The sequence below is a fragment of the Manacus vitellinus genome, unplaced genomic scaffold (genome assembly GCF_001715985.3).
Source record: "Manacus vitellinus isolate BGI_N305 unplaced genomic scaffold, ASM171598v3 scaffold_20_pilon, whole genome shotgun sequence".
Classification (NCBI taxonomy): Eukaryota; Metazoa; Chordata; class Aves; order Passeriformes; family Pipridae; genus Manacus; species Manacus vitellinus.
In genome coordinates, this window is record NW_021939471.1 from 9,006,956 (window position 1) to 9,031,624 (window position 24,669).

The 24,669-nt window shown below is 38.7% G+C and overlaps 1 protein-coding gene across 2 annotated transcripts in view; it reads left to right on the forward strand.

Moving 5' to 3' along the window:
• The window catches only part of CARF (calcium responsive transcription factor), a 34,361-nt gene extending 12,359 nt beyond the window's left edge, over nt 1-22,002 (forward strand). The window contains exons 7-18 of one of the 2 annotated variants that reach the window (XM_025895015.2): nt 1,484-1,604; nt 2,545-2,688; nt 3,139-3,372; nt 3,769-3,931; nt 4,911-4,986; nt 7,187-7,317; nt 8,297-8,660; nt 10,956-11,657; nt 15,139-16,019; nt 17,880-17,923; nt 19,050-19,213; nt 19,763-22,002. In XM_025895015.2, coding sequence (XP_025750800.1) covers nt 1,484-1,604; nt 2,545-2,688; nt 3,139-3,372; nt 3,769-3,931; nt 4,911-4,986; nt 7,187-7,317; nt 8,297-8,660; nt 10,956-11,071 — 1,349 coding nt within the window. In that variant the 3' untranslated portion in view covers nt 11,072-11,657; nt 15,139-16,019; nt 17,880-17,923; nt 19,050-19,213; nt 19,763-22,002. Of the gene's footprint in view, nt 1-1,483; nt 1,605-2,544; nt 2,689-3,138; nt 3,373-3,768; nt 3,932-4,910; nt 4,987-7,186; nt 7,318-8,296; nt 8,661-10,955; nt 12,682-15,138; nt 16,020-17,879; nt 17,924-19,049; nt 19,214-19,762 lie in introns of those variants that run through there. The other variant, XM_018071621.2, reaches the window with a different exon arrangement.
• The last annotated feature ends 2,667 nt before the right edge of the window (nt 22,003-24,669 follow it).

A 24,669-nucleotide genomic window follows, 5' to 3' on the forward strand; every position in this document is an offset into this window, starting at 1 on the left:
AACGAGACAAGATATATTTGTTATACATAATTAGATTTTTTTTAATTATTTTTTTAATGTCATTTACTGCCCTGAAGCAATAAATCATTTGATATCTTATGGAAGCAGATTATGTTCCTGTTGTAATACTTAAAAAGGTTTTGGTTATGTCACTTGTGGTATAGGCAGCTGCTTGCCTGACAAATAAAAGATAACTAAACATGACGTGGAAGAAATTTGGAAAACGTTCCCTTCTTGACAGCATTAATGTTTTGCTTGTCAGCTCTTTTTTTAGAGGTCTGATTGGAAGAAGTCACTTACTTCAGGTTTAGAGCAAAGCAGCATTTGTTTAGGCCTGTCTGGTTTTGTGTGGGTATGCTGCTCTGAAACTCTGTTATTTGGCAGTTAAGATAGCTCTGACTTGCAGTTAAGAATTTATGGGACAGACTGGTCTGAAGTGTTGATTTAAGCCAGGGGGCTGGAAATGGCTGCTGACCTGCTGCCGTGGTTTAACCCCAGCTGGAAACAACCACAGAGCCACTCGTTCTTTCCTCCTGGTGGAATGGGGGAGAGGATCGGAAGGGTAGAAGTGAGAAAACTCGTGGGCTGAGATAAAGGCAGTTTAGAAGGTTAAGGAAAAGCTGGGCACACAAGCAAAGCAAAGTAAGGAATTCACTCACAACTTCCCATCATCAGGCGTGTGTTCAGCCATCCCTAGGAAAGCCGGGCTCTGTCACCTCTAATGCTGACTTGGAAAGACAAATACTATACCTTTGAATGCCCGCCTCTTCCTCCTTCTTCCCCCAGCTCTGTACGCTGAACATGAGGCCATATGGTATATTCCATATCATATTCCATGACTTTGGTCAGTTTGAGACAGCTGTCCTGGCTGTGTCCCCTCCCAGTTTCTTGTGCCCCTCAGCCTCCTTGCCTGTGGGGTGCAGTGAGAGGCAGCAAAGACCTTGACTCAGTGTAAGCCCTGCTCAGCAGTAACTAAACATCCCCGTGTTATCAGCACTGTTTTCAGTGCAAATCCAAAACACAGCCTCATACTGGCTATTGTGAAGAAAGTTAAAACTCAGTCCCAGCCGAAACCAGCACACGTTTGATTTCAGCTGTGAATTTTCTCTGTTATTTTGGGGATTCTGCTTCTTTTGTGTTTATCACCAGCATTGTGCTCCTTTGGTAATTTCTCATCTTATAAAGTACTGGTGTTCACCAGGGCAGAATCTCATATTTTGCCTTCACATATGTTGCAGGAGTGTTATGAGGTGTAACAGGTTTGAGAAATGCATAGTAAATGCTCTGTGTTCTTGCATGCTGTGAGAGAAGCATTTGCACTGTATTTGCTTGCTACACCTAAGCGTTCTGTCTTCTGAACAGTCCAATGGCAAACAGAAACGTTCTGTTTCAGAACTCTCATCTCTTCTGTAGTTACTGTTTTACTGTTAAAAATTCAGTTATTGCTTGAATAAATATAGAGTGAATTGCTTTCTGTTTCCAGGAAGCAGAGCCATTGTAATGGAGTGTCAATATGGGCCAAGGAGGAAAGGTTTCCAGCCCAAAAAAGCTGGTGAGCAGGAAAGCACCTCTGGCCATCTGTACAAAGCCACTTGTCCAGCCAGGTATGAATTATCTATAAAGCTGTAAGAGTGACTCAGCATCCTAAGAAAGTGTTCTTTCTGTGAGTTGGGACAGAGCACTCTTTTGGGGTGGTAGCTGCTGTAGCTCTTGTTTCATCTCCTTGGGAACTTGAGGTTGATACTCATTTAGAGGTAAGGAGGAAATGTTGTCCTGTTTGACTCAATAAGGCTGAGATCTGATAGATTGCCTGGATGCAAAGTAGCAACACATCACTATATGAAATAGAAGTATTTCATATCTTAGAATCATATCATCATTTCATATCTTCAGAATCATTATCTACCTGAGCATTAGTGAGTTACTGTGATGTTCTTTAGTGACCATTTCGGGTCATAAAACTTTGTCATATTATTTATTGTTTTTTCTTCAGGCTTTTAATTGCATTGATATCAGTCAATCAGCCTAGTTTAGCACAAGTCCTGTGTGCTGAAGACGTTACAGTTCTTCCTGTTCACTGAGGAGTTTCTCCTTATCCAGCACTAATGGTTTTTTTCCTCATCCTTGAGCACCCTCCTGGATGCTCGTTCAGTTTTTACTGATTTAAGAGTGTGTTTACTTCAACACTTGTAGCTAAGTAAGCATGTGCTCAATTTTGCACAGCTGGGTGAACTGCAGTCTGTTCACAAATGGTGTGTGCTTTTGCTATGCTGAGGGACAGAGGGGTTTTTCTGAGGAGCAAAATCACTCTGACTGAGCAGCTGCCAGACCAGAACAGAAGTGTGTCTGTATGCATCCATCTCTACTGAAGTGTCTTTAAGAATTCTACAGTTATTTTAGAGGCTCCTTCCTCCCTGCATCACTGTGCTCAAACGTCTATTCTAGTGTCTGATATGAAGATGGGGATTTTGCCTTTCCCCTCCCAAGGACAAAGTATACTGATGGAGAATTTTTTTTTATTCCCCCTGCCTTCCCCCTTGGCAGAATCTATATTAAAAAGGTTCAGAAGTTTCCAGAATACAGGGTTCCTACTGATCCTAAAATTGACAAGAAAATCATAAGAATGGAGCAGGAGAAAGCATTCAACATTCTGAAGAAGAACTTGATAGATGCTGGCGGTATCCTCAGGTGAAACTTCCACTTCTTTCTTTATTTTCACAAATGAAGCAAAAAAGAGCAATGTTTTGCTAGGTTTGCTTTATTTTTTACTGAGTCACTTATTAAGGCTTTTGATTAATATCAACAGTAAAAAAAATCCCACAATGTCAGTAAGACTCCTGTGGCTCTGAAGTATTCATTTGGTAAATGCGTTAAGCACCAAGTGGTGGAACTTCAGCAGGTGTTTTCATGCAGATAGAAATAGTTGTAGTACTGGAGGGTTTGAGCTAGTTTATTTTGCATTGAAAGGTGTGAGAGGACCCTGAGTTGCGAAAGACATTAGGGCCCTGAGTTCTGAAAGTGTCAAAACTTACATTGCTCTAACTAGGTTGTTTGTGGTTGTCAGACTGTTCCCCTAAGACACCAAATTTTTTGCCTTTGCTTGAGAATTGTGTGTTTAAAATCTTTCCTTCTTGCTAGGTGGTATGTACAGTTACCCACTCAGCAAGCCCACCAATACCATGAAATGGAAACGTCCTGCCTCCCTCCTTCACCCTCCCATTTTCCTGTGTCTTCTCCTGAGGAGGAGGAGGAGGTTGTTAGAGATGAGAACTGTGCTCTGCCTTCTCGACTTCATCCTCAAGTGGCAGACAAGATCCGAGAACTGGTGTCTCAGGGAATAGAGCAGGTCTATGCAGTGAGGAAGCAACTAAGGTACAGAACTGTCTGGAATGCTCTGTCTGTAGTGCTGTATCTACTCTTGCATCTGATTCATTTGGTTTGCAACTAAATGGTTGCAAATGCTGATGCACCACTGGGTGTATTTCCCAGATGTCATGAGACTGTTTTTCCCAGCTTTTATCTTCTCTTTCTATATTGTTGTTGGTAGCCACCAAAAGCTGCTGTACTCTTTAAATATACTTAAATAAATGGAGATTTTAAATTCCAAACTCTGTAGCAGATGCACAAGGAACTGGCAGAAGATCATCTAGCTTGCTTTTGTCTTGTCATTGCAACAAGGGGAGGGAGAAGGTAGTGGTGTCTCTAACAGAGGGAAATAGCACAATGTATTTAAATGTGCATATTTGAATGTCCTTTAACATGTGACAGAAAGTATGTGGAAAGAGAGTTATTCACGCCTGATGAAGTGCCAGAAAGACATAATCTGTCCTTCTTCCCCACTGTGAATGACATCAAGAACCACATTCATGAAGTACAGAAGTCCCTAAGGAATGGAGAGATGGTGTATAATTCAGAAAGTATCCCAGCAATGGTATGTTAGCCTTTGTGTTATCTTTTTGATTTTTGGAGTTATACTAGAAGTGTTGTTTTTAATTTGTACCATTTTGCTGTATTTCTTTAAAAATTCTCTATGACTTTATATTTCCAACAGCAATATTTTCACTGGAATCTCTGGCTGAGCACGGTTGGATTAAATGTGAATAAAACCTTCTGACCTTCTTCAGTATTTATCTCATCAGCATTAGATTGCTGTTATTTGATTGACAGATTATACAATACTAGCACTTCTTAATGCCCATGAACTGGAAGCCATGTGGTGTAGAAAAATTGGCATGTGGCAGAAAATTTTATTCATGTCTTTTTCATCATCTGTTTTGAAGAAGTTACTACTACTTTTCCGTATCTGAAAAAATGGGGGTGAGGTGTGTCTGAGGTGCAGTCAAAATTAGGGCTTACATGACATTTTGAATGTGTAAACATTAGTAAATGCACTTTATAGCAAGTGAAGTAAGCTTGAAGTCAATACTTCTGAATGCTCAGTAACTCTCAGATGTTTCTTAATTTTCTTTCGCATATTGACTCATAAAGGATACACAGTGATCCTAGTTTTCCCAGTTATGAGAGTGACTACTAAGAAACTGTTGATTTGACAAACTGAGCTTTGACAAACTCTTCTGTTAAATCATGCTGTGTCATCAGTCTTTTCCTTCTTCCTATACTGTTGTGGCCCAGGTGAGTGAGTGTTCTTGTTAGTTAGCCAAATGGTTTGACTGTTTTCTATTTTAAAGTCTTTAAACTGTCATGAGCAGACTTCAGCCTTCCTGATATAGTGTAATGTTCACAGTATTTTTTTTTTTTGGCAAATCAAGAGCTCCCAAAATGCATAGTTATAAGAAAATAAGGAAGTGTAGTTTTAGACATTGTTTTCCTACAGGTCCTGTATTGAGCCTGTGTTCCTGCAGTAGACAAGCTTGTACCCTTTCTGAGAACTGAGATCTTTTTCCTTTCAGCTGCAATGGACCACAGACAGTGGGAATGTCCTCACAGAAACAGTGACTGTTACATTTGCCTCACCACCTTCAGATGGTAGGACTGTTTGGATAACGTAGCTGTCTTCAAATGTGTTTTATTAGCTATGTCACAGAAGTTCAGTTTTATTCCAGAGAGGTTGCTGCCATGTTCTGTCACTCAGCTGAACTTAAGAAGGATTATTTTGTCATAACTATTTTCATTTGCTTTTTTTAACTATTTGACTGCATGTGTGGAAAAATATGTAGTCATGATGTTGTTGGAAGAAGTACTAGAATAATGAATTGGGCTTTTATTTAGCAGCCTCAAGCAATAAAAAATTTTAGTGGGATGGTTGTGTGAAAAGAACATTTTATCTTGGATGAAGATGCTAATAACACCTGTCAAGAGAATTAAATTAGACTCAGCTTGAACAGTGTCCCTCTTTTTTAAGAAAGTCTTGTTTTTTAGGAAAAAAGAAATTTGCAATGTGAGCAGACTTACTGCAGTTAAGCTTGCATGCCTGTGTTAATATTGCTATTACTGGGCTTTTATGGAGAAACACAGAATAGTTGTGCCCTCAACAGCTGTGATAGAGCTCAGCAGGATGACTTTTGGTATGAACTGAGTGCTGGAGAAGGTTCAGGAAGAGACCAATTCTTGGCTTCTTTGTTTTACACAGATAATTCTCTAAGACAAAGTAGCCTATCAAATGTGTAAACATCCATCCAGTGACATACTGAATTTTACAGGAGGCCAGAGAATTGGTTTTGTTTAGTTTTATGCACATGTGCACCAACTCAGTGAAAATAAGCAGATACTCTAATTGCAGCATGTCTTGTCTTCCTTTATATGTGTGGGTATGTGTTTGTATATATTTCAAACACGTGTTTATAATTGTATTACAAGTCTAAGGAAAAAAAGAAGCCTGGCTTTCCAAAAATGAGCTCTTATTAATGTTTGTGAAGTGGTAGCAAGGGAAAACAACATTGACTTTTATGACTACTCTTTGTATACGGGTTTTTTTTTAATTTCAACTTGTGCCAAATGGGGACAACTTTACATTTAAGAAATCAGGCAATAACGGAACTTCTTGTGCAGAACTCCATATCTCCATGGGATACAGCTTCCTCTGTAGCAGGGATATCAGGAGTTGAACTATTAGCTTTGTTCCTCGGCATGTTGCTGTAAAATACAACCTAAGGAAAGAACTGCCATCTCTTCCTGCATATGAACATTCACATTTGCATATGGATATTAAAAAGAGCCTAAGTATTTGAAGTAGTTGGGTTCAAGGAGATTTATAGAGAGTATCTTGTGGTCAGTTGTGATAAAGAGTTAAGAGTTTGCAGATCGGTATGTATGTTGAAAAATGAATCTCCCCTCAGATTGCTGAAACTTTTTCTATGATTTTCTGATAAGAAAGCATTTTGCAGTTGACCATTCTCAGTTTTTGCCATTCACCAGACTAGTCTGCATTCACAGGGCAAGCTCTTCTTTTGCTGTTATAACAGTGAAACTCCTAAATAAAAGGCTGAGCAATGTCTACTTGTGTCTGCATAAATCTTAACCAAAATGTTCTGGGTGGCTCAAATAGGAAATGAAATGATCCCATGAGAAGTTTTCTTGCAGAGATTGCTACAAATGAATCTCAGTTTTTACAAGCCTTCAGGAAATGAAGTCCATCATTCTTACACTGAATAAGAATTTTGAGGATATGATGTAATCTGTAGGCTGAAAGGCCTCCAGATAAATGGACTTTTGATGATATTACATAGAAGTTATGCTAAGATTGGAACAACAAGATTGGAAGGGAGTGGTGAGACAGAAAATTTCCTGTGTAGTTTTTTTTTTTTTGAAGACAACCCTTTTTTTTTGATACCTATCTGTTACTGAGCCCTTACTGAGGTGTAGATGTTGTCAAATTATTTGTTTGCTGCTTTGCTAGAAATGTTTCAGCCTTTGTTCTATAACTACAAATTCAAAGCACAGTGTAGGGTGCAATTACTTTGCTCTCAAGAACAGATTTATTGGTGCTTCTGGTTTTTGCTCTGTGTAGATACATACAATCTTCCTACAGTATTGGGGTTTTTTCTCATACACAATCTTTTTTCTTTAGCATCCAGGTTCTGCAAAGAAAACAGCATTTATGTATATATATATGCCTTCTGTGTATCTATATTGAGATTGAAGGGGTTTGTTTGGTTTGCAAGAGAAGCTTTTATTAAATGGGAAGAAGAAATTTGGCCTAACTGTCTGCTTCCTCTCTGGCACGTAGGGAGCTCAGGAGGGGAGTCAGTCATCACCAAAGCAGAATCTAACCAGAGTGGGGAGTCCTTGCCACCAGAAACAGCCCAGCTGTTGTCTTCACTCTCTTCACTTCAGCCCAAGATATTTGCACAACTTCAGGTACAGTCAAGTTGTTTACAGAACGCTGTGCTGGAAGTGCTGAGGGTAGGCTGAGAACAGCAGGTTCCCTCTCAGCTAATCCCAAACACTGTCTAGGTAACTCAGGGCTGTGAACTCGGGCATGTCACGTGTAGCTGTGGTGCAGGGGATCCCACTACCAGCTGCCAACACTTTGAAGTTAGGGTCTCTTGTGAAGGCAAAACCAAGAAGATGAAGGTAGTGGGTTTCTGCTTCAAACCCAGTGCCTATTCATATTCCATATGGTCCAGTCATTTCATAATGAAAATGCTGCAAAACTGAGGGGAGATAGGTCAGTCTTATTTATTCCATTTAAATCCTCCTTCAACCTCTTAAGAAAATATATTGAAGTCCTAAAACTGCTCCTAGCTCAGATCTGTAAACTTCCAGGTTGAAAGGCTAAAGGGTAGAGATAAGAATGTCATGCTAAAAGAGCTTCTTCTGAAGCTCATTTCCCTTCCAAGCTGGCTCTCTTAGCTTTCTTCCCTAACTGCTTTGAAAAGCTACTTTCATACTTCCTGAGCCCCAATGAAATGCACAATATTTTCCCTAGAAATACAGTCTGCACTAAGATGCTGTTCTACTTGGTGTTTCCCTCTCTTTCTGAAGACAGCCTGGCTCCACCTCACACTGTTTTTTTTAAAGCAGTATGCTTAGCATAGATTATCCACGTCCTGTTGGAATGGGCAGTATTGGGGAATGGTTCAAAACTGAGTATCAATCCAAAATTAGAGCTTTGTGGTCATAAGCAGTCTTCTAGATGCTGTTAGATACCATTATCCCAATTGTTTTCAAATACATTTTGAGCCTAGGGTTGCTGGGATTGACTATTCAAAAGAGATTGTGTGTAGGAAGTTGGAAGCTATCCACTTCCAGCACTGCAAAATATGTGCTGTTAAATGCAAACTCCTTCTGCTATAAATAAAAATATATGTTAGTACTTCTGCCTTCTCTTTCACAGGGATTACAGCTGCAGTCAGCATTTACCTCCACAAATGGATCAGCAGCCCTGATAGCTGTAAATAACCATTCCCCTCCCAGCCCTGCAAGTCTCCTGGATTCCCCAGGGAGTGCAATAACCAGCCATTCTCTAACACTTAATCAGGGACATAACCTGCAAGCAGGTGCTGGCCTAACACAGCACGGTGCTGCTGCCTCTGCTTTTGGGACTCCACCTGGCTCTGATCAAAGTCTGGCTGCCATGGGCCAGTTGGTACCAGCTGGAGGTGTAAATGACTCCAGAAGCCTGCAAGGAGTTCATCAGATTCTCTTGGGAGATGTACAGACTATTCCAGTTCAGATTGTGGACAACCAGCCAGCACTTAGTAAGTTGCAGTTTTCTCTGTAAAATGCAAGTATAGAAAATAAAGTGGATTTTGTTCTGTGTGGCTTGAAAGGAGAGAAATGTGTTGATAATGGGGAACTCCAGCATAGACTTCTTTCAGCTGATTCTAATTAGTTTTTACTATATTAAAAAGAAAGAAACAAACAAAAACCACAAAAAAAGCAGCCCCAAACTTATCTTTTGCTGCAAAAAGACACTTGTCAGTTTCTTTGACGAAATACCAGCTTATTTGTTAAACACAATGTTTTTGCCAAAAATCCTAATATTTAGCTATAATTATGATCTTCAAAATATTTTTTGGGGGAAAAATAAAAATAGGAAATAACCAATACTGAATCTAGTTGGAACTCTGTGGAAGGAAATATGGGGATTTTGATGACTTCTTTGTTTACACCATCCCAGCAGATTTCTGAAAATTTTTAATAATGTTTTACTAAAATTCTGTGGTCATCAATGTGCTTTAGAAATGGTCAGATGGAGTTGTACGTAATTGCTTGGAATTTCAAACTACTCTTTGAAAACAGTTTTAAAAAATACGCAATAAATGCTGTAAATGACTTTCTATCAAAATTGAAGGCTCCTTAAAACCACTGCTAACAAATATCAGTAGCCTTTGAATTCTCTGCCATGCAACCTGATTGAGAATGGAAGCTTGCATTCTCATGGATTGATTTTTAATTTTGGGTGAAGAAAACCTATTAGATGTGAACCATACACAGATCAGCACAACGTGGTCTTTTGACTTCCCAGAGAGTCTGAAACATTAGCTGTGCAATGCTTTATTATTTCTATATTATCTTTTCTTGTCATCTGTGACTTTTAGAAAGATGACTCGAGTAGTTCTGCAGGAACATCTAGCTAAAGATGTGCTAGATCATAGCTAACCTTCATAATGACGTACCAACAATTATCTCCATACGTACCAATGACTTCTGCGGGTCAGCAAAACTTTATTTCCTTTTTAGTTCTTCATGTATTCTTATGTTTTCATTTTCAGAATATTATAGAGTTTAATATAAATTAAGGGTACACGAGGAAATATACTGAAATTCATATGTATTAAAGTGATAATGGGCTATTTTACTGTGGCAGTATTGTCAAAGATAAATTTAAGGGATTTTCTGCCTGTTGTACTCAAAGGCTTGTGTAACTGGTTGTTTTCCCTTTTAAAATTGGACTTGTCTCCTGAGAAATTCTTTTTTTTTCAGGGTAAAAGAATTTCAGAGAGGTTCTCAAATGTTTAGCCCATTTCCTCAGTCTAGATGTTGATGCATCTCAAAAATTTTTGTATGTGACAAGTGTTGTAAGTTAATTTTTAAAAGAAACACTATTTTGCTCATAAAGAAATGTAGTCAAATATAAAATTATATAACTGCAAGAATTAAACTCACTGTTCTTTTGGACTTTCCTTTTCTCTCTGCTTAAGGTCTCAAACTGTCCTCACCAACTTGAATCTAAAAGTTGCAAGAATATTGGTGCCTTTCCTAAGTCAGTGGAGGAATTGCCTATGAAATTTTTGGGGGTTTTTTGTTTGGGTTTTTTTTCCCCCAGAGACAAATTCTTTGGTGAGCAGGTCAAAAACGAGTCTAGACTGAAGGGGGAATAATGCTGCTGACCTTATTTGGAGGAAACACCATAAACTTGAACTTAGCATTTCAGTCAATGTATATTTCAAGATTTTTTTTCTCTCCTCCACGTGTGCACACACTTATGCACACGTGGACTTGGTTAAAATTATCCTCTGTGTTCTGGATTTTCTCATTTCTAAGTGCTAGCTTAAGAGTAGGCTATTTCCTGCTAAAATGAGTGTGCAGCCATTGAGAAATGGCCAGTTGTGCCTGAAGTGTAGGTCATTCTCTAAATCAACATACTTTAGAGTTAATTTTTTCAGCAATAGCACCTCCATTTCTCTGCGGAAAAGAACCTCACAGCAAACCCCAAAAATTAAGATGGTAGCTTTGTTTTTTTCCATGGGAAAGAGAAAAGACATTTTGTGTGAAAGTGATTTTATATCTCCAAACATTTTTTAAGAAGATGTTTTAACTGTTGTTACTCAAGGGGGGCCTTACTGTAGTAAATTCATGTCGACAATGTCTTAGAGCACAGTAGGTGATGTAACTGGCTGTCGAGCTAAACAGCAGTTAACTTCATGTATGCCTTACCTATTAGCTTGAGTTCCTGAAATGTTTTTCTTTTAAATGCATACAGTTATTGGGGCTGAAGCATTGTCAGTGGAGTTTGAACTTCAATGTTTGATTTCTGTTTTGTTTTTAAGCTGAAGAAAATACGAAGGGTATTACCTGTGTGAGCCAAGTTAAACAAGAGCCAAGAGAAAAAGCGTTGTCTATGGAACCAGATAAAATCAGAGACTGCCACAGTTCCTCACCATAGTTCTTCACCTACACCTCTGAAGCCTGGAAGGATTTTTCAAATTGGAGAACTCTAATGTCTTGGAAGGAAAGGCAGGTGCTCTCAAAGTCCTACCATTCTTTTTTAATTGTACTGTGACATTTAGACTAAGCATACTTTAGAGTTGTTCTGACAGAAAGCTGTTTTGATTTGACTGATGTGGCTCACTGCCAATTCCAGGTCATTCAGTTGCCCTGTGGAACACCACCTCTCTCTTCTGTTTCAAGCTTTGAGTAATTTGATTGCTATCCAAATGGCCCATTTTGGTTAATGTTTCTGAAGGTCTTCCACAGTTTAATTCCTTAGCTTTAAAGTGTGGATCACAATGCTGGGTTTGCTTTTTCTCCTTGAGACCCTCGACTGTTGTTGCACTACAGAGACCATAGAATCTGTCAGCTCCAAGATCACAGAATCCAATGGCAAAGTTGATCAGTATGGCAATGGTTTTGTGACAAAATGAAGGTCAGGATGCTAAACTGCAAAGTGATAAAGAACATGGATGCTTAAGAAAATGCAACTTCGACCTGGTCATAATGTTAATGGTGTGAAGATCAAGGAGAGGAGAAAGGTGAGGCTGCCAGGTGAATGTAAGGTTGTGTGATGAAGAAAAGAGTGTGAATTGTAACGGTGAATGTTTTCAACTTTGACATCTTTGAGCTTGTGTTCTGGCTTTATGGTGAGGTTCATTGCTGCATGCAGCCTTCCTTTGCAGTGGTACTGTGTTAGCAGTCGGTCGTAACAACTAAATGCAGGAGTCTTGTCTCATGGAGAATGATGGATGCTGCCATTTCAGCTTACCTGTCGTTTGCTTTATGCATTTAAAGCTACCAGCTCAGATAAATGTGATTTAACCTGCTGCTGTTCATGATGTAGGGCTTGTAATGTAGGCATTCCTAACAAGCCCAAGAAAACAAAGTGATATAAATCCAAGCAATATGTCCAAATGTACTGTCACTATAACATTCAGAAAACCAACTCATCTTTTTCAACAGTGACATCTTCTAAGACTAAAATGGTCCATGTCATTAAAATAATTAGCAGGAATCTTTAGAAATTGAATGTGATAAAAAAATTATCTTTTAGCAATATTTAAGTCAAAGCCATAATAAGTGACAAGCACTGAGTTGTGTAATCTGTGACAGACGTGTTTCTTTATGTTTCTTTGGGCAGCCATGTCAATTTAAAGCCCTAAATGAAATTAAACTGATACCAACATAGATATCAAGGTAAACAATTACATTGTTTGCTTCAGATGATGAATTCCGAGAGCAATATTCAGAATACTTCGTATACAGCAATAGGAGCAGTTCTGTTATCAGTTCCTACTTAGTGGTCGAGAGCTTGATCATAAAATTACGAGGTTTTTTTCTGTATGCTGTGGAAGAATGCTGTCTGGGAACTTTTCTGTTTCTATGACTTGAAAACAAACAAACAAAAAAAACCCAGGAAAATGATTAGTTTGTTTATGTAGAGTAGAAAGTATTGCAAATATTATGGGAACCAAAATATTTACATTTTTAAATCGTTACATTTACTAACTTACATTCAAGCGTTCACAAACATCATCTAAATAGTGGACATTTAAAATTATTTTTTCATTTTCTTTTGAGCATTTCAAAATTTGAGCATTTCAAAAATCTTACACTGAACTTGTGTTCCAAATGCCTTTATGTGCAGCATTTGTTAGGTAGGTGCTATATCTTAGTCTTAACATACATTAACTCCTGTGAGGTTAACTAGCATTGTGAATGCTCTTTGTTTAAAGCTAATGTTTATGGGTTAGCTCCCATTAGAACTTTCCTACAGGATCATGCTCTTATTAAATAAGAGCCAGTATTTTATCATGCAAGTGCATAAAAAAATCTCTCTTTTTTTTTTGAGCCTCTCATATTTAGTTTCTACACTGAATTGTTTTGTGGTATATCCTACTTGTTTCTGGCTAAAGACAATTCCACAAGGTGCACCTGGGGTTTTTTTGGACTTTTTGTTTGGTTGGGTTTGGTTGGTTTGGTTGCTGTTGTTGTTAATTGTGAACATTTGTCCAAAATGGATGTTTTCTGCTGCAGTCATAGTTCTGGAGCACTCAGGTAGCAGTCACCTTTTCTTTTCCAACTCAATAACTGCATACCAGAACAGGTACCTCCTTCTGTGTTGCTGTATTCAATGATTCCATCACCTTTGGTTTTTCTTAGAGTTTAAACTAGTGCATTCCAGACTATCTTATCTTTCTCATATGTTATATTGCTCATTTTTTTTTCGAGAATTTTTCCTCATTTTTTAGAATACTTATTCTCAAAAGAATAAACTACAGCCAAAGATTACCAGCAAGATGTTATTTCAGTTTTAGTTCTCTTCAAAGCAAACAATATGTTTATGGTTGGAGTGAAAGCTCAAGGGAAGAGAAGTTACATTTCCATCAGTTCTTGCTTAGTTCCCTCATTAACATTTCTGTTCTTTAACAGTCACTGTTCTTTCCACCATAAGCTACAGCTTCATCCTGTGCTGAACAATATTTCTGACAGTACTTCTATTTTTAACTTAGTGCTCACAGCTGGAGGAAATACTCTTTTAGTCCATCTTGAATTGCAGGCTGCAAAATTAATTCTACCCTGATTTGCATGGCATTCTGAAAACAATAGAAGAAAAAGTTGGAGGAAATTTAAAGAAGCAGTAAGGAATTAGTTGGTTTTAAAAGCTGGGGATTAGACTTTTAATTCTGTTCATCGAAAAATTTATTTGAAATGCGTCTTCAGCCAATATTCACATTTTTGTTTTCCGTTTTCTTCATTTTCACAGAATTTCAATTCTTTGTCTTTCAAATACATGTTTCAGTTTATTACTGTGTTGCTTTTTAATTTAATTTAACCTTTCTTTTTCAAAGAATATGTTTACATTTGTTTTGTGCGTGTTGTTAGTGGAACAACATGAACTCATCACCCATATCCAGTCTCTATACTCAATACCTTTTTTCACTAATGTCCACCTAAATTTTACAGAGAAGATTGTTATGTATATGAAAAAGATCAGAAGTAAACATTACCACTTTCAGTGCAGTTGAATTTGTTTGAATAGTATACACAAGGCTGATTTTTCAGAGTAAGCTGTGTAGCTTCGTGCAAAGTAGTTGGTTATTACTTTGTGTTGGAATTGTGGATGCTTTTCTGATGTTGACTTTGTTTTCTTGTGGTTATGTTCAAGCATTTGTTTTGCAAACTTAGAGACCCTGAGCTTCAACAGTACTGTAACTGAACAAATTATCCTCCGTTTATTCTCGTTGTTGGTTGCCCATAATAGCGATCGGTTGCTTTACAAGAAGGGCTGTGCTTCTGTATGTGTATGCAAAAATAACTTTTTGATAAAATGTAGAGAAGGCTTAAAAAAGCACACAACCAGAGCTCTCACTCAAGGCTGGCAGCCTTTTGGATGGAACCAGTAGTGTTAATGAGTCCTTTTTGTTGTATAAAGGTTGTTGCAGTTTGTACAAAATTTAGAGACACAGATGTCTGTATATGTATGTGTGTGTATATATATATTTTTTATATAGTAACTTAATGTATAATATTCCTATTCCAATGTAAACTAATTTTTCTTTTAAAGTACAGTCTATGTTGTCATTATGGGGGCTCATGGGGAGAAATGCAAGAGCTATTTTAGGGCAGTGAGTTTTGGGTATGATGGAGCACAAGTAGGATGAAGGTGTGTGAAAAGCAAGGGTCCTACAGGGAGGGCTGATGGGGCCCCAGTGGTGAGGGTGGGCTCTGGGGTTGAGAACCCATCACAAAGGTTCAGTGCAGCTCCTGAGTCTGTCCACAGTCCTGTCTATGCCAGTAGTGCATAGTCTGAGTTCATGGTAGGAACTTAAAGGTATGGAAGAAAAGGGAAGCATGTCCTGCCCTCAAAACCAACAAAGCTGCTTGACTTCTGGTGAGTATCAGAGGCAGATAAATGACTTCCCATAGTCTGAGATGCCCATTCTTAGCTTATAATATGAAGAAGAAACTCCTCTTGGAGCTTTAACCCAGGACTCTTTTTCTTTACATGATACCAAGGAAAACAAAGCTTTTCTTCCCAACTGAATTAACTTGCTGCTCTCCTCATCCATCTGACTGCAGCTCTGTCTACCTCAAGCATACTCAGCATCCAGCCAAATGTCTCTTTCTTCACACTTACTAAGGCTTCCAGAGAAATCCCATCCATCGGGTCCTCCAGTCTCAATGTTTCGCTGCTGGACTGTTGAAACAGCTGCTGAGTTCCCTGCACAATTAAATAGTGGTGAGATTTGCCCCTGTCAGTTTTTCTTCCTGTTTCCTCAGAATCCTACATCCATATGTTCCTTTTAATTCCATTAATTTTTTTCCTTGCTTGCTCTGGGGGTCATCATCATCATTACCTGGATGAATATCAGGGAGCCACATTTCACAGGACATCATTACATTCATAGCAACTGAAAGATTTCATAAAACAAGGAGGGAAAGGATGGTTTCTGCCAGCTGTTAGGGCTGGGCTCTTTCATACCACTTGAATTCCTGATTCTGGCTGTGGATAGTAGCTGCCTGTTAGCTTGTCTGTCTGTTGGCAAACTTACAATTTTCTCCCTTAAGCCTATCCAAGCAGATATGTTCTCAGATGTCTAGGCAGGAAAAGTCTGTTCCATTAGGGATAGAAAGAGTGATATAGCTGAGGATGGTGCTGTGAAAAGTTACTGCTCTTCACGGATCTCTGATGAGAAAATTGTCTTTGATCTGCCCTGCCCTTCTGAACAAAGCTTTCTTAGGAATAGACTTCAGAGCCCATGCCATCAGTAACAATTATCTTCTCCCAGCAACAGTGCACCTCATTAATGAATGAAACAAGCATTATGTAAAACAGGCTGTGTTGATTTTTCAGGTCAGAAGCTATCCAGGTGGTCTATCCAACAGCAGCAACTAAGGTATGATTTGAGGGGAGAAGGAGGGGAAAGCAAAAATCTCACCACCTAACAGGAGTGTATGTGTGTGCATTTGGGTTTTTTCCAATGTAAGCTCTTACATCTGATATCTCATTCCATTTCTAATGCACATGACAAATGACATGTTTATATTCTGGAGGGATTTGATGTGTTTTCTGGAGAGACTTCAAAAGAGTGATCATAAATAGTGCTGCTGTATCATACAAAGTATCAGTGTGTGTTTGTCATCTAGGACCCCATCCTGTACAGAAGGGGGTTTAAAAGCATGGAAAGCTTTCTGAGTATGAATACTGAGTGTCCTTGTCCTAAGGAGTCTTCCCTGGACAGAAGAATAGGAGCTGTAGGAGTTATTCTCATCAGTAGTCTGTTAGCCTCTACTAGATAGAAGAACTTTGCAAAAAGCGTGCATATGGTAGCCTCTTTATGGAAGTTACCTTTGGATACTTAATAGTTTTGAATTATATATGCACAGAGGATTGTATGTATCTTAAAAAAAATAAAATGCAGACAGAACTATAATTGTTTGCATGTAGTTCTTTAGTACAGCTTTAATTACACCTAGCTGTGGTTAAATGATGCAGATATTTTTGGGCACGTGTAATCAGATGTGGGTAATTGGAATTCATGTTTTTACTACAACCATCCTTAGCTCTCTGCAGCGCAGCTCAGTTGGTCATTTGGCATGTACTGGCTTCTGTTAATGACATTCTGCCTGTTTAAACAAGACCATGCTGTTCTAAGCAAATTAAATTTGTCTCTCTTCCTGATCTTTTTTCTAATAGGGATTGATAAGGCTCATCAGAGGATGGAAATCTGTTTGTTGTATAGTGCTTTCATAAGAGTTGATTTCTGGGTCCTCACTGTGAAGGAGCTAGAGAGCTATTTGTCTGCCATTTGGACATTTTTCTAATGTACTTGGATTGCTATAGCAGGACAGTGTCACTACAGCATAAATTACCCCTAAAATACTGTTAAAATTTTAGCTCTGTCGTTTGTTGAAATGTTGATAGTGGCTTCAGGAAGGATCACAGACTTGCTTCTGCATTTTGCAGGACAGTCTTTGTCTCTAGATACTATTTAAAATGTAATTAGCTGTGGCAGTCACATGGCAGCAGGAGAGCCAGGAACAGAGGTGCGTGTTGGCAGATCAGTAGGAGAGAGAGAGAAGTTTGGTTCCAGTGTCCTCATGCCAGACTAACACTCTCTGTGCTAGTCCTGAATGCACCCTTCAGAAACAATGATTTGTCTTTGTGTGCTGACATAGCTGTTCTTGCCCACTCAAGAGGTTCTACAAGCCTGCAAGGGACATGGAGAGCATGAAGAAGGTGTGTAAGATTTTATGAGAGGACCAGCATGAATGGAACAGAGGAGATTAAAGTTTGATGTCATAACTTCTATTTAACCCACATTCTTTGGTGGGAGGAAGAGGATTTTTCAATAGAAAATAAAAGTAAATCTTCCTTTTCAGAAGTATTAGTATTACTGTGTCTCTGATCTGCTTGACAAGATGCCCAGCATTTGGACAGATCTCAATGTTTATGTTTTTATGAGTATGTACCAAAGTACTAATGAATACTCATCCATGCATTGCCATCTTTGCAAGTCATAGTGAAACTGTAGGCCAGTGGCACCTCCTAATCTTTTTATTGTCTGTGTATATTTTCTTAAAGTAAATGAAAACTTGTTTAATAAACAAGCAGTGTAGAGCTTTTGTCTAAAGTCCTTTCAGAGATACGTTTTTTACAGAGTAAGCTTTAAATGAATAATGTTATATACTTCTAGCCCTGAAATAACCTAAAATAACCTAAACCTTTTTAATCGTTTTTTTTTCTTTTTATCCAGAACATGAAACATTCCAAGCTGCACCTCAAAACCGAGCCTGAAAGGTTTGGCACTTTTCTTCCTCTGTAGGTGATCTTCCATCTGTGCTATAATTATCACTCTGTTCAGTGTCTTCAACAAAAAAAGATCAGCAGCTACAGAATGAAACTTGCACAACAGAACGGGTGGAGTGGGAAACAGGCATGACACCAGAATCCACATTTATGACTTCTCCCATCACATGAGGGCACTTTTTTGTTTGCATAATGTATCTGGTTACTTGGCAGTATGTCAGTAACAATATCTGCATACTACAATTTGTTTATTAACATCCATGTCACATCAGTTCTAGCTGTGGCAAATTTTCTTTGTGCATGGAATTTGCATTGGTTCAGTGAAACCAATGGGTGTCAAAAATGGTCAGATCTTGTGAACTGAGAGCCTTTGGCTGTGAATTTGATCTTAGTCTGAGCTATGGACAAATTCTGAGGCTATGCCCCTGTGTTCTGCAGTGCTTGTTGAGCAGAAGACAAACCTTCTGGCTCCCAGGAACAGCTGCACTTGTCTTTCTGCCTGATGCAAAGCTACTCATATTAATCTTTTGAAGGATGGCTCATGGAATTCTGCTTTCCAGCTTAAGGGAAGCTAAAGGTCTCTGTATATGAAAACTTGATGGACAATGTACACAGAGAGTTGAGAGCACCTGTGACAGTCACCCTCAAGCATGCTATAATTTAGGAATTGGAGCTGATAGGAGGAATAAGCAACTGAAGAATATAATGGTAAAAGTAGGCACTCTTGCTCTTTATATAGTACCGCCCTTACACAATATGTTTCCTTGAACATCTTGAGAAATACTGGCCAGCAGTGGGAGGAAAACTAATCTCAATTTCTCCCCACCCCCAACTTTGAGTTTAACAGTGCTTTTGGAAATTAATCACAAGTTTGACCTCAAAATCTCTCCTAGATCTAATTCAGTTTTGCTTTGTCAGGTTGCTGTTAAATTACGTAAATTTAACTTTTTCTCACAGCTATTCTCTTAAAGCTAAAATTAAATGGGAGAGAGAATTGGAAATTAATTATTTATGTTTATTACAGATGACACTTTTCAGTTTTCTGAAGTGTGCAGGTGTTTCTTCCTTGGCTTCCACTTTTCTCTCTTGGTTCACTATGTTTTGGATGTTTTCTCAGGATCATTTACCTCTGAGAGTACTCCAGATAACTGTCAAGAGACCAGAGCACAGAACAGAAGAGGAAGGGAAGTTTGCAACAAGCTGCTTACAGGAGATAGAAAGCTCTCAAAGTTACAGCTGAAGATTGCATTTTCTTCTGGCTGAAATGGCTCACTGTAGATGGTAAATGGTTTTTTTAATATACAACTTCTTAGTCATTGATTTTGTTATTATTTATTCTCTAAGATCACATCTAATAAAAGCTAGAAGGGTAATCATGTATGTTTGCTTTTATCTTCAGTGCAGTAGTTATCTTCTGAATGCAAGCTGGTCTGACAACTCAATGTTCTTGACTGTTGACAAAGCTAAAAGTTACCACATCTGAGGTGTTTTGTACATGGAAGGAGATGGAGAAAGTGGGAACTTTCTTAACCTTCTTACTTCTACTGAGAACAGATGATCTGTGGAGAGAGGGCTTTACCAGTTTTAAATCAATATCTTCACAATAATTTGGTGGGTGTACAGGTTTTTCATGTCAGGTGCTGGTGCATGTCTAACTTTGTACGTAATACAAGCCATAAAATTACCTCTTGCTGCCCTACCCATATTGGGGTTTTTTGTGTCCTATCACTGTACTCATACTTGGTGCTTTTTGGGAGTGGGGGAAGTGTTTTAGATGTTCTCATTTTTCACTTTTCTGCCTTTCTCTTATTGCTTCTTTCTCCTCTCTAGAGCAGTATAGAAACAAATTTCTCGTTTTAAAAAACTGCACTATCCTCGGTTTCCCACATTTGGGGATAAATTTCCTCTCTGCCTTACTGTGCTGGAGGTTGATTCCTTACATGACTGAAATGTAAGATGCCATTAGGTTTTGCTTAAGGAGGGAGAGATACCGGGGTGAATTCTGCTGTCCCCTTCACTCCAGAAGTTCTCACAGGAACTGTGAGAACCTGCCACAGGTTTTGCTTCTGCATCTCCACAGAGGCCAGCACAACTGCAGAGCTGTGCTGATGAGAGCACTGTTGTGCACTGTGTGCACCAGCACGTTATCAGTACAAAGAACTGTCCATCTCCCCCTTCCGTTGTTTCGAATCCATATCTGTCTGAGAGTCTGGCCCACTGGGCCCCCACAAATGACTCTTTGAGCACAGCTTGAAAGAGAGCAGAGGAGAGGGTGAGGAAGTTCCTTATCTCCAGCTTGTAGTTTGTGCTTCTGTACTGGGTACAGGTGCCCAGGTGTGGGTGACCCTGTGCAGGACACAGCTGGTTCCAGACAGCTCTGCAATGGACCCACCACGGGGCACAGCTGAACACATTGGTGAAGCTGCTGGCACCTCTGTGGAAGTGTATTTAACACAGGGCAAAATGCTGCATGGCAGAGAGGAATGAGGAAGAAGGTGAGAAAAACAGTCCTCTGAACACCAAGGTCAGAGAAGGAGAGGAGGAATTCCTTCAGGTGCTGGAGTGTGCATTTCCTTGCAGACCGTGGAGGATCACATACCAGAGCAGGTGGAGATTTTTCTGAAGGAACTGCAGCCCATGGAGAGGAGCCATGTCAGAGCAGGCTTATGCCGAAGGACTCCAGCCTGTGGAGAGCCTGCATGGAAGCAGGCTTATGCTGAACAACTGCAGCCTGTGGAGAGGACCCATGATGGAGCAAGGGAAAAGTGAGAGGATGGAGTGATAGAAAGGAGCTGTTACAGACTGACTGCAACTTCCCCATTCCACTTTGCCCTGTGCTGCTTTGGACAGAGGGAGGCAGAGAAGTTGGGGGTTGAAAGTGTGAAGTTGAGTCTGAGGAAAGAGGGGAGCATGAAGGGAAGGTGCTGATTTAATTTGCATTTGTTTCTCACTGATTTAATCTATTTTAATTGGCAATAAATTATTTTTTCTCACATTGAATCAGATATTGAAATTTACATCTGGACTCAGTGGAAAATGCTTACTGATTTCTGTTTGATCACTGCAAGTCACTTTTGCTTTTAATTTTTTAATACAATTCTTAAGGATTTGAAGGATTCATTCTGTGTGTAGAAAGGAGTGTAACTTGTTTGAATCAGAAGTTGTATTTCTGGATGTATTCTGGTTAGGCCTTTCAAGTTCTGCTGGTTCACCTCTTCACTAAAGTAAAGCTCAGATGGAGAATTAACTCAGGAACAGGTCCAATCCATTACATTTCAGCTGGAAAAGAATACCAGCCATATTTTTACAGGTTTGAGCATGGAAGAATCATTCTGAGGAGAGGATGCTGCATCATGGATTCTACTTTATGGTAACTTTGGTAGTGCTGTTCTTACAGATGTTAAGGATGTGGCATCTTTACAGCATTATGTTTGTCTGTGCTTCAGAATGGAGCAAAGTTTGCAGTGAACAGCATCCTTGGTGAAAGTGCTGTTAACTTTGGGAAAAGAAATAAACAAAGCTTGGGATTGAGATTTCTATTGTCGTGCTTTTCAGAGATTATTTTCCTGAATGAGACGGGAACTTCGTTTAGAGGGTAGGTTTTATATGTGTGTTCTTAACTCCACCTGTGAAAAATACCTGGCACTGGACACCAAGGGTATCAAGACAGGGTACTAGCTGACATGACACACTTAATGGTTTCTATTGGGGGCACTGTTTGGAATACAAAATTTACGGATAGCTTCCTAATATTAGCTCAGTTAATCTATTTTTTCCCCTCTTTTCACATCTCACTATGAAAGGAAGATTCTCTGTTAAAAGGAAGATGGTGAATTGTTAGTTGTCTGTCTGGAGGATACAAAGCTATTTGTGGTGGATAAAGAAGACTTCTTTGATAATAAATTAGATGAGCTTCAGAAAGAATTGCACTGTCATTATAACTTCATCAAGTGATGTCTTCCAGTGATATCACACACTGTTGATTATTGTCTTACAGTTTATTTACTGTATCATCTATTCATTAGGCTTTTTTGGCTGTGTCAAGGCCATGGAAGTAATACATGTGGCACTTCTCTTTTCTCTTGAAGTTTTATGGAAAGGAAAGGAATTCCTCATTGTGCAGCTCTTGAGGACATCCCTGCTTGCTTAGCCACTGTCTGCTCTGGAGGAGTCCATGGTTATCTGTGTTCCATAGCTACCAAAAAATCTTCTGCACTGAAGTACTCCATAAATTTGTGAACTTGGATCAGGCAAAGTGAGTTTGACATCTTTGAAGAAACAGACTACACTAGAACCAAATTTAGCATCTTCAGGAGCTGTGGCTTAGGGTTTATTGGTTGCGATTTAAAAAAGATCAATGTTTTCATAGTGAAACATAGTTTTGTTCAGCCAGTTCAATCTGTGAAAAAAAAAAAGTGTCTCCATTCCTTTTATTTCAGACTTCTGAGCTCCTTTGCAAAATGAGAGATTAGCTAATAACTGCAAAAATGGAAAAGTTTCACTGTGGACAGGTGGTAACAAAAAATAGTCAGCCAGCATAATTAACATTAGTAAGGTAAGATCTTTCAGAGATTAGCCACAGGCTAATACTTTTGGTGCTATGCTGATGTTTATGCTGACCTTACAAACAAAAATAAAGATTATGAGCTATTGCAGAAAGAACTGGGAAATAAAGCACTTTGTAAAACACCAGTCTGTGGTGGGTTTGGTTTCTGTTGGCTTTGTCAAGCTTTTACTTGGTGTTCAGCTCCTTTGTGTACTCAATGTGGGGTCTGATTTATCTGATCTCTTATATAGAGTAAGTTAAAATAAGTTAATAGTTAACACACAGAGCATAATACACAAGTTCTTCATGGCAAGATATACAATATTTCATGTATTTTCTAATGGAAATAGTAGAAGTGTTTGAATATTATTGATAATTATCAGAAGACGTTTGAGAGAAACGTCACATTCTGTATTCACTCTTTTATCTGTGTTTTACTTTTGGAATTGATTTCTTTAAGAGTTGTTAGCAGTTGTTAGCAATGAAGTGACTATTTTGAAATGAACTGCAGGTTCCAAACTGCAGCAAAAATGGCTTCAGATAAGGAAACTGAAATCATATTTGATTTTGAGTGGCCAGAATTTCTGAAGAGAGTAGGCACTGAAGCCACCTCTGCACTCAGAGAAACATTACCTTTTGGGCATAACATTATAAAGATCAACAAGGCTTCCAGAGAGGTTTGACTGGCATCATAGACAAATATAGTATGCTGTGAGGCAGCAATGCTTTCTGCTTTTTTATGAGATGCCTAAAAATACTTTGTGTTCATTATTTAGTGTCTTGTTGCTGACATACCAGTGAGATGATAAAAAGAAGAGAGTGCACAATAAATGTTTTAAGTCCAGAAACAGAGGCAACACCTGCCATATTTTAAATTTGTACATGGGTAAGTGTCTTGAGATACTTGAGGATTAAAAAAACTGTTGTTTTTTTTTCTCTGTAACATTGTCTGGTAACAAAAGATAATATATTAAGCTTATTTGGAGAGTGTTCTAGGATCCAGGATATAGTAGTAACAATATTACAGATAGATAATACCGCCATTTGGGTGCTTTTTTCAGATTTCCAATTGCTGTCACTTAATTTCTTCAGGGAATTTTTGTCCATACATTCCAGTGGTGTGCTGTCTCTGGTATGTGAAGTAGTCTTGTTTACTAACTTAGAAAAAAAATTCTTTTCCATTGCTTAGGTGATTGACAGAAAGGTTAGTAGAGTTGGCTGTCTACATAAAAACTAGTATTCCAGAGATGGAATTATTTAAGGCTGCTGGGAAGACAACATTGACATAATGTGGTGAGTACTGACATTTTGAGGAATTAGAGGAGAACAGTTTTTTGCTGTTACCATTATTGAATCTTGGCATTCACCAAGGCTGATGCCTGAAGCAGTACTTCCTTTGCATGGGTCATCAAGAGTTTACCATCTTTGCCCACAGAGTAAGAACTGAACGAGGTTATTTGCTACTTGACCAGCACTTACTCAGATTCCTGCTTGCTGTTTTAGAATTAATGGTTAACCTTTGGCTACATGAGAAGTGCAGTGCAGTGTCACAACCAAATATTTTAGCTGTCTTCTAGGTGATAATGAGCTGTGTCAGAAATTTCTAAAAGAGAAGCGGTGGAAAATATTGAAGAAAGACCTAACAAAGTCCGTATCACAAAGAAAATGTGCACCAAAACTAACTCCTGCTTTTGAAAAACCCATAGAACGTGATCTGGAGCATGGACTAAGCTGGTATTGTGGACCTGAGCACACGCTATCACAAACCTCCAAAATCCTCTCAGCAGCACACACAAATTTGTTCCTGTTCACTCCTAGCCAGGAAAGGAGTCTCTAGGTAGGCCACATACTGAGTTAAAGGTAATTTTTTAGTGTCATTTTACCACATCCTAGTTTAAATGGGTTGCTTGAGAAAGCAGTCTGAAACAAATGATGCAGGCAAAAACTGGCACTCCATTTTTTAAAAATATAAATTAAAAAAATAAATATGTCTTCAAATTAGTAGTTCCTATTTTCCATTAGAAGGGAGACTGAGGGGAAATAATATTTGCTTGACTATTGCTACTTACTCTAATAGGTAATAGTCTGATTAATTTGTGCCAGAAAGGAGTACTCATATTGACTTAAACCACTGGGTGAAAAGTACCCTTCTTTTGGGGGTTTTAATTTATTTTTTAATTTTTTGTCTTTA